This window comes from Electrona antarctica (assembly GCF_951216825.1).
Source record: "Electrona antarctica genome assembly, chromosome: 1".
In the NCBI taxonomy this organism is placed as follows: Eukaryota; Metazoa; Chordata; class Actinopteri; order Myctophiformes; family Myctophidae; genus Electrona; species Electrona antarctica.
Genome location: NC_136806.1, coordinates 64,297,941 through 64,308,455, shown reverse-complemented (window position 1 = coordinate 64,308,455; position 10,515 = coordinate 64,297,941). Strand labels below are relative to the sequence as shown.

Sequence of the window (10,515 nt, the reverse complement as noted above, 5' to 3'; positions counted from 1 at the left end):
GGGAGAGGGAGGGAGAGAGAGAGAGAGAGCGAGAGAGAGAGAGAGAGCTGTACAGACAGGACGGACAGAACTGTTTTTATCTTTTGACTGACTATAAGAACAAGTCCTTCTGCACACCTACAATGGACAGGTGCGTTGGATAACTGGAACTAGAAGTAGAGAAAAAAAGAATCCCGCACACTGTCTCACTTGGAATCGCAATGGCAACCATTCTCACTCCAATGAAATGCCCGCTCAGCAGCGCATCGCATGAAACAAACACCACCATTCAAAAACGTCCCCTCATCATGGAACCTAAAATCTTAAACATATTAAACAAATTCCAAGTTAACTGATAGATTTAATATATGATGAATTGAAAGGTTCAACTTCCAGCCGCTCCACACCACGCAGCAACTGCGCGCCTCCCCAGTCCCCAAGCCATGAGTTAACATTATTGCTTGATTGATTGATTTAAGTTTGTATTAACAGTTTACAGTACATTTGCACAACTCAATACAAAAACTGTTAACTGTTACTCTGTGAGTGGACGACACCATAAAGCATTACACTTGTTTACAAGAGGGTCCACCTTGTTCAATTCATCATAACATTTTGTACACTATACACTTCTATAAAGCCAAAAACAGGAAATCATCATAAAGGAGGTAAAAAGGGGGAAAAACATATACAGTGAGGGGGAAAAGGGGTGGGTGGAGTCAAGGGATTTACATGTCTTAATGACAGTTGGTAGGGCGTTCCACATTTTTGTGGCATAGGAGTGAAATTAATTTAGGTGGACCCTCTTGTAAACAAGTGTAATGCTTTATTACTCTCTTTGTATTGAGTTGTGCTTGAAATGTAGGCTACTGTAATTCTGCAAACTGTTAATAAATAGTTCAATCAATCAATCAATCAATCAATACTTGTTTGTGCCGAATCTGGGTTGCACATGGTTTGTTGAACTCCCTCTGGTGTTGCTGGCATATGATTAGACTGACTGAGCCTCACTGTTTATTATGATACACTTTATTTCATATCAACCATATGCACTTAGGCCTAGAACCCAGGGTTAGGGTTAGAACTAGGGTTAGGGTTAGGGTTAGGGTTAGAACCTAGGGCGCCAGAACAGCACGGGAAAAAAAAACGTAAAAAAAAAAAAAAAACGCGGTAACGAACCCGATACCGCGGTATGCGTTGTATACCGGCGGTATGGCGATATTGCGGTTATTGCACCGAGCCCTACTGCGGACTGTACACATTTGTGTACATTTATTTTGTAAATGATTGATATGTTACAAGCCAATCTAGAAGCTCAGTGACACATAGTTTAACCTCTTTCTATTTAGGATATTCAAAAGTAGCAGATCTACCAGCTCACTGAGTGTGCTGTTATATTAAATGTTTTGTTGGACCCCCAGACCCCACTTTGAGAAACCCTGTTTTTTTTCCCCCTGCAGATGGCTGTACAAGATAATTTAACCATGAGGGTATATCTCTCGGCGGGAGATATACGAAAGCTGACCATGACACCACGACCTGACACAGTTGAAGATTTAATTGGCTGGCTCGAAGGCATTCTCCAATTAAACAACAACTTCTCCTTACAATATGATGATCCTGATTGGGGACTGTGTAACCTTTATGATCTCCATCCATGTCATCCCTATGCTTGTGTTGGAAACGATCGAAACAACCAGTGCAGAACCTGTCTTCCAACCAACCACTGCAGAAGATAATTCCACTGACACAGACAGCCAGGCAGACACCGATATCCTGTCCAACACCTCTCTTAGAAGCTTGCCATGGCCAGAGGTATTTAAGGTTCCCCATTTTGGTACTGATGTTGAGTATAGACTCAATGAAGGTAACCTGAAGTACATGGTGGATCAAACCTACATCACAGTGACTAAAGAGCTGAAACATAAAATCCTGCATAAACTGGCTGAGACCATTTATGCGTTTGATCCATACCCTGGCCAAAAAGATCGTGAGGCCGTTGCAAAAGCCTTACTAGAAAAACACCCGTGTCTTGGAAGGTGTAGCTTGATGTCATGGAAGAAAAGTCTGGAATTTAAGTTTGGAAATTACAGAGGAGACATGGTACGGATAGGTCGACTTGAAGTCTGTGTCAATGGTGGTAAACGTGCAAGAGGCGGTGGAGATGAGCGTGAACCTCCCAACAAAGGCATCAAGAAGGCAAGGAAAGGGGAGCTCAATTTCCTGCCTCACTATGAAGAGAAGAATGACCCCAAAATGGAAGAAGCTCGTCAGGCTCTATCCAATGAAATGCTGAAGAAACACCCACATGGATCCCTCATTAAGAAACAGATGGACATCACATTTGCTTTTAGAAGAAAAGAAATCGTCAATAAGAAGCCTGATGTCAGCGTGGTGTTGGAGCGATGGCCAGCACTCTTCACAGAAAGCCAGGTAATTTTTGAATATTTACATTGTGTTCAAAATGCATTTATGCATGGCACAAAATACATTTCTGTTAAGTATTGTTAACAGTAAATATCGTAGCTGAGGGTCATATTTTTATCCATGGGCCATGTTTTATGTTTCAGGTTTGGTGCGAGTTCCACAGGGTGGTAGGGACAAATCTCAGAGACCACTTCTTCGGAGCGCTGGACCAGCTGTCCTCGAGGCTGATGGACCTCTTCAGGATGAAGAAAGGTGTCGCTGGAAAACATCTGACTGAGCTTTTACTTCAGACCAAGGTGAGTTGTCAACACGAGTGTACTTCCTCTCTTCCCTCGATCTCTGCTTTCCTTTTTCGTTTTCAAACTTCTCATGTAATCTATTCTCATATCTCTATCCATATGATATGATGATTATCATTTCCACTTCTGTATATTCATGTCACCTTAAAATTATGGCCATATTGTCACCTTAAAATAAATAATTCATTTTATGAGGAAAATCATAGTTTTGCCTAAGTCAGCTCATGCCACTGTCAACCTCTGGTAAACAGTTTAAATCCTAATTGAAAGGGATATTCTGTTCCTTCCATTTTAATATAATAGCCTAGATATAATGGCATCAGAGTGTGACATTTAGTCTCATTGGTCTTGTGACTTAGGTCCCCCAAAAAAGCCTATTTCTGTAGTAAGACAAACGATTTGCTCAGGTTTATTGCCTCAAGTCATTTCATTCTCATGTTACATAACTGTTATTTTTGGTCGATAAACCTTTTGGGTGAAGTTTGGATCAGTTTTCTTTGTTTTGTGAAAATCTTGTCTGTCTCCCTGACCACTGCCTGCCTGCCCTGCCTGCCTGCCCTGCCTACTGCCTGCCCTGTCTATTGACTACCTTCCCTGCCCGCCCTGCCTACTGCCTGCCCTGTCTACTGCCTGCCCGGCCTGCCTACTGACTGCCTGCCCGCCTGCCTTCCAGACTACAGAGCCAACAGCTGTGAGAACTCTTTGTCTTCGCGGACTGCCAATCATCTTGGGGGACGATCCGGCTGTCTTCTTCAAGTCTTGCTCCGTAAGTAACATAATTTGTTGTAAATGATGCAGGTGTAGTTATTTTTTGAACAGAAGAAAAATATCAGATTATTTTGGATGCCAAGTTGTAGAACCATATTTCTCATTTCAGGAAAAAAGTGCATTTATTATCAGTATTATAGTAATTTTAGTAATTAATGTGCTGTTTATGTTGTGCAATTCTTTAGATCTATATTTTCACAGCATTATATATTTGCACAACATGATCTAATGCAGGGATGGGCAACTGGTGGCCCGGGGGCCACATGCGGCCCCCACATTCATTTAATGCGGCCCATATATTATTTATTTCAGCTGTTACAATACAATTCCAAACATGCAAACATGACCCGCTTTAATTACTTCAGTCTATAGATTAGTAGCTTAATGAGTAGTATTAAAATGTTAGTCTGTTTTATCTCCAATGCATTTGTATTTTGTTCATAAAGTCACCATAACTACGGTAACTGAAATTATATAAAAAGGTTACTTTTCAGGATTCCAATTAAAAAATAGCCAAAAAATATTCAGGATTTAAATTCAAATATAGAAAAAATAGCTGATCTACAAGCTCAAAATGCGTCACAGTGCAACACATTTTGAGCTTGTAGATTGGCTATTTTTGCCAATTGGAAGTATGCAATGTGGCCCTCTGGAGTGAGTGTGGAAATATAGTGGCCCTCTCCATCGTCAAAGTTGCCCACCTCTGATCTAATGGTATGGTTATGTCCTGTCCTTGTTCTGTGTTTGTTAGGATGTAAATGAATCTTCTCAATACAACGAGATGCCAGTGGGAATCCTCTACAACAATTCGGAAAGTCCTCAGCTCAGCCCATCCAAAGTGGGGATTATCTTGGAAGGGAGTGTGGCGATGGAGGTGGCCGACGTGCCTCAGGCAGTCTGTGTTCTTTTCGGTCTGATTTATGCCCTGCACCTGGACTACCCAAAGTGCATGAAACATACCTGCCACTTCATTCAACAGGTAATGCTCAATGTGGGTAGAGGTGCTGATAGATAAATTCTGACATGTTGTTTACACGTCATGTCAAGTTGGTCACTCCATCATATTCTGTTGGTCGACACATATAGAACTTTGGGCCCAGACCGTGTTCCATATAGGTCATATTTGGTCATCTTGCCCTTTTTATCATTTTACTCTTAGCCTACTGCCTGTTTACTCCGGGTTGTTCTCCTTATCCTATTTATGTCATGTCACCATCCACGTGCCTAATCATCTCAGCCCTATATTATCCTTTATATTATTTTATCATACTTATATTATGGATTTCCTGATGCCACATTCAGATTTAATATCATATATCTTGTTGACTCCTTATTCGGTCTCCATACTGTCTGTCCCCAGGCAAGTTAACTCGCATACTGAGAGGCCTATTTTGATTTGAGACATGTATTTGACCTTGGTGCCTAGTGAGAAAGTAGATAGCCGAGTTCACAGACGGCAGGGAAAGAATGTTATCTTCAGGTTGCCATAGCAACGCCAGCCTCTGTGCTTTCCCGGTCTATGGCCCTCAATGACGGAACCAAGGAAGATGTCACAATACCAGTCTCATCATCCATGTGCTGGTCCAATGAGTGCTCGACAACCAGCACCACCGTGGGATATTGCGGAAATGAACTATTTACCAGCCAATGAACGTTTATCAACAACTGACGTCAGATGCAGTATAAGCCAGGAAGATACTGTGAAGAGGTTCAGTTCGGATCCATATTGGAACAATTGAATACTGTATAATAGCACATTATCTATGTAAATTGACTTTATTACCTACTAAAAAGTACAGTTAAAACCTTAAACTTCCTCTCAGAACTTTATTTCGTCTGTCTCCAATTCGTTTTTAAGGTATCCTTCTATTTTTTTATGGTACCGTGGCTGTCATTCAAGGTTTAAAGGGCTATCCACTCATTTTTAAGGTAAATACAGCACGGTATTTGGTCTCCCTGCTGGGTTATTGAAGGTATATATATATTTACAGTCCTTTCTAATAGCATTACAGAATAGATATAATTTATTTTGATCCATTAAATGGCCTTTCTCGCCATCTTTACAATTAATTGATCCTTGGGGTCGCCGGAATTTTATTTCCATCAGGTGCGCTGCCACACAAGGTTCAAACTTTGAAGGATCAGCTGGAACTCTAAAACATGTCTGTACTGACACGCACGCACACACACACACAAACACACACACACACTACATAACAAAACAAAACAATCAGGAAGAAACACTCCATATTTAAATTTTCCTTGTGAAATGAATGCCCTTTGTCCCTTTGCCCTTTGTCGCCAAAAGTAGTGAACGTGGTTAAGTGTGTCTGCTGCTACTACTTTAGAACGGGTTTTCTTTTACACTTCCTGAAAAGTATCTTGCTCAGAGTTCAGGTCCCACTGTATCTGTGAAAGTAGAAGTTGAGGACAACTACAGATGTGCCACTTCAGGCTTTCCTCTACAACCCCTATAAGTGTTATTCAGAGATCAGCTCCAATAGTTTATAAGCACTTTATCTTTAGCCGTAAAGTGTTATTCAGGGATCAGCTTGACCATGTTAAAGGGGTTGTAAATGGTTCTAAATGAAGCACTTGATCTTTAGCCTTAAAAGTGTTATTCAGTGATCATCTGATCATGTTAAAGGGGTTTTAAATAGTTCTAAATTAAGCACTTTATCTTTAGCCTTAAAAGTGTTATTCAGGGATCAGCTTGACCATGTTAAAGGGGTTTTAAATAGTTCTAAATTAAGCACTTTATCTTTAGCCTTAAAAGTGTTATTCAGTGATCAGCTGATCATGTTAAAGGGCTTAAATAGTTCTGAATGAAGCACTTTATCTTTAGCCTTAAAGGACCACTTCACCACTTTTCAACTTCTCTTCCTATAATTGGTCCTAACTAATGTTCATGATAAAATACCACAATTTTTTCCTACTCAGTCTGTGTCTCATAGGAAGGCTGTGGGCAGTTCAGAAACCCGTCCACCAGTGACATCATCGATGGTGAATCCAAGCTAATAGAAACTGCAGGCTTTCTTTTCCTGAAAAGTTGCAATGCAAAAGTTGAAGCCATCGTTCACACGATAATACAATTCTGAATATATTTTAAAACAAATCTTGTTTTAAAAAAAATCTGCCTAATGATGATGTCACTGGTGGACGGGTGTCCGAACTGCCCAAAGCACTCCTATGAGACACAGACTGAGTAGGAAAAAATGGTGGTGTTTTATCATGAACATTAGTGATGACCAATTATATGAAGAGATGTTGAAAAGTGGTGAAGTGGTCCTTTAAAAGTGTTATTCAGGGATCAGCTTGACCATGTTAAAGGGCTTAAATAGTTCTGAATTAAGCACTTTATCTTTAGCAGTAGTATACTGTTAAGCGTTTATAATATTTGCTGTACTGTCAGTGTGCTTTATTTTATATAATTTATATAAACAGTGACACTGTTTATACACCAAGTACAAACAAAGTGTATATACTCATACAGTACAGTCTGTTACATACACATTGATGCATTTTGGCTTTGGTCTGTATGTGTGCGCACTACTTATGCATGTCTTCACTTATTCCTGTAGACTCTTAAGTAGGTGGAGCATAGGCTGCAGCATACTGTATGTGTATAAAAGTGTTTGTATTTGGTCCACCTTTTTAAGCTTTTAAGCTTTGTTCCATTTTAAGTCACTGGTCTGCTGAGCAGTCAGTCTGTTTATATCTAACATATTGTTGCTGTCGGGCAGAATCCTTGTATACGCATTTTGCAAATGTTTCTGTTTTTAGGCCATATTCTTATAATATGTCACACAAGTAGTGAACATTGCTGATCTACAAGCTCACAGCGCTTGTAGATCAGCAATTTTCACTATTTTAAATGCTTTTTAAAACCAACAGCTTTATAATACAAATCAATAATTTTGGATATATGAGGCTTCTACCCGATGGCAACCATATTTTGTGTATTAGGGTCAATGAATCACATACACTCCATGGTTTGATATTCTTCCATCCGATTTAGCAACAATGTCATCAAATCATGGAGTGTGATTCATTGAAATAGTGACTTTAATACTGTTCATGTTCAATGCGTTTTGTTAAACGATGTGATGTACTTTGTCATGTTTATGTGAAAATGTAATGTCCCAGGATATGAGTAGACAAACATAATGTGGTGCTTGTCATTACTCATTATAGGGGGGATTCACACTTTGTGCGTTTGTTTCAAACTGTTACTGAATACGGTTACCTGGTCCCCGCTGGCCATGATTCACATTGGCCTTGATTCTTCCGCACCCAAGTACACTTCATTCAACTATTCAATGCACCGCATGCATTCACATTGCACCGAAACGTATTCGAGTCGGACCCGGGAACGGTTGGGCGATCCGCTCCTGGGAACGGAACACAGCATTCACACTAACCACAACATCTGACAAGTGGCCCCGAGAGTGCATCCGGGACCATATTGTGAATCCCCCCTAATAGTCACACATGTGAAGTGAAAGGGAAAAAAATGTCAGGGAAAAAAAACATTCTGTAAGTTAATGCAGGGATTCTGGGAATTATGAAACCAATGTTCATGGTTGAATAAATTTACAAAATGTAATATGGTGTGTTTTCTTATTTAATTGTTGATGCAAATATTTTGAAGTGGAATAATTTAAATTTATATTATAAATAATTTAAGTTAAATCAACCTTGCAACCTAAGTGCAATTAACGTAACATTCTTAATTATAGTACAAAGGATTTTAAGTGCAATGAATGTAACATTCTTAGTTATAGTACAAAGGATTTTAAGTGCAATGAATGTAACATTCTTAGTTATAGTACAAAGGATTTTAAGTGCAATGAATGTAACATTCTTAGTTATAGTACAAAGGACTTTAAGTGCAATGAACGTAACATTTTAAGTTAAGTTAACAAAGGACTTAAGTTTATTTAACTTGACTGCTTCAATTCAGGAATTTTTATTTTTTAGTTAACATCACTCAAGTTTTTCAATTATATAACTTAAAAATTGTTTGTGCAACCACTTTCCATTAAAATTTTACGTTGATTGAACTTATTGGGGTTAAGAGTGCAGAGCCCATGTACGGCGGGACGTTGAGGACCCCTGTGATGCTGCCATCGACTTGCCCTATGCCGAGAGGGCTCGGCGTGCAGCGCTGGGGGGGGAGTTGGCTCCCCCTGCCCAGGAACCGGTGCTTGGCCGTAGTGACAGGCATTCTAGAAAACGCCATCGGCGTCGCTCAGGTGACCATGATTATAGGAGGTCTCGTGAGCACACCTCTCAGGCCCCTAAGCATTCTGCTCACGCCCAGGAGGTCGGGGAGATGCAGGGTGCCACTCAGAGGGAGATTTTGGCTGCTATTCAGTCCCTCAGTGAGCGGATGGGGAGGTTTGAAGCTGAATGCTCCTCAACTGCGGTGTCGCATAAGACTGTGTCCTCGCAGGCATCTCCCTTCAGGGGGGTGCCTGGCCCGGAGGATGACCCAGATGTACTTTCCATCCATGCGCCTGGCTCCCTTACTGGCAGCGGTCCACGTTCTGACCACGCTTCAGTCTCAGGCAGCACCAGATCTGCGCTCTACGATGAGGAGGTGGACTCGTCTTGGCCGTGTTATCGGCAGCTAAACTATTGGGTATGCCCCGAAGTCTGCCTCTTCGGCGGTTGTCTTCAGTTCGGTGTCCCAGGCTCGCCCGTCCCCTACTGTTCCGGAAGCAGAGGGGTATTCGGGGATGCTAATGACTAACTGGGGGAAGCCTGATAGTGACTCCTTATTTAATGCTGGGTGCAGGGGCCTAGCAAAGATGGCTTATCCTCCCGAGTCCGGCTTGGGAGACATGCCACCGGTCGAGCAGGGCATGGCCGCATTGACCGATCTTGGCCCTGACCGAGTTACCACTGTCCCACGTTGCAGTGCGAAAAGACTGATCGTCTGGTGTGTTGCACGTACAATTCAGCAACCCGTGCAGCTCGCTCGGGGAACGCATTGGTCCTCCTCTTGGCTGCTCTAAGTAGGACAATGGGGACGGAGGACACAGACTCCCGGTTCCTGATAGATGCTGCGGTGTTGGCTCATTCTCAGCTCACACGGGACATTGGCGCCGCCATGTCATCAGCCATGTTGGCTCGTCGTCAGGTCTGGCTGGCTCAGATGCGTCTCCCTGAGAACATCAAGAAGGAGCTGCGGGAGCAAGCAGTTGTGCCAGGCCATGTGTTCCATCCAGACTTCCAGGAGACGCTGGACAGAACTGAACGCTGTGCTCAGACACGGGAAAGCGTTCAACGGTTTCGCCGGTCTGTTACCTCCAGACTCGGACCACGGCGTTCCTATCAAGGCTCAGGGCCCCACCAAGGGTCCTGGGGGCACCAGGCTGAGGCGTTTCGGGCCCCCAGTTCGGCCGCCCGGCAACAGCCCCACCGGCAGCAAGGTTCTAGATCCCGAGCCACTAACAGAGGTGGCCCTCAAGGGCGTCGCCCCCGCAAGGGCACAGGGCGCCAAGGGGGCTCTGCAGGATAGTTCGGGGCCGGCCGTCGAACGTCTCTCCCGGCTTTGCTTGGACAGCTGGGTAGAGCGTACATCAGACCCCTGGGTACTGGAGACAGTCGCCAGGGGCTACAAATGAAGGTCCTCCCTTATCTTGACGACTGGCTGATCGTTGCACCGTCTCGCAGCCAGGTTACGGCAGACACAGAGCAGGTGTTGTCTCATGTCCGGTCCTTGGGTTTCCGAGTGAACCTAAAGAAAAGCAACCTCGAACCCAGGCAACAGACAGGGTTTCTCGGCCTGTGTCTCAATTCAGTGACCATGGTGGTCTCTCTGTCCCACTCGGCCTGCTCAGGGCCAGACCTCTCCAGAGGTGGCTGAATTAATTCGGCCTCGATCCCAAGCGGGACCGGCATGTGAAGCTGGTGGTGACAAGGCCTTGCCTTCACGCTCTACGGCCGTGGAGGGACTGCACAATGCTGACACGAGGGGTCCCGCTTCGGGACCTTCCGTTCAGGAGGGCGGTGGTGACGACGGATGCCTCCCAGA

General features: G+C 43.2%; 1 protein-coding gene across 1 annotated transcript; it reads left to right on the top strand.

The window, feature by feature from the left end:
• Positions 1-1,979: 1,979 nt before the first annotated feature.
• Positions 1,980-9,228, top strand: LOC306927199 (uncharacterized protein; the record flags this gene model as incomplete). Its single annotated transcript, XM_079506886.1, has 5 exons — positions 1,980-2,412; positions 2,550-2,702; positions 3,379-3,471; positions 4,225-4,452; positions 8,797-9,228. The coding sequence occupies exons 1-5, from the start codon at positions 2,029-2,031 to the stop codon at positions 9,226-9,228; spliced, it is 1,290 nt and encodes a 429-aa protein (XP_079363012.1). The 5' UTR covers positions 1,980-2,028.
• Positions 9,229-10,515: the final 1,287 nt, after the last annotated feature.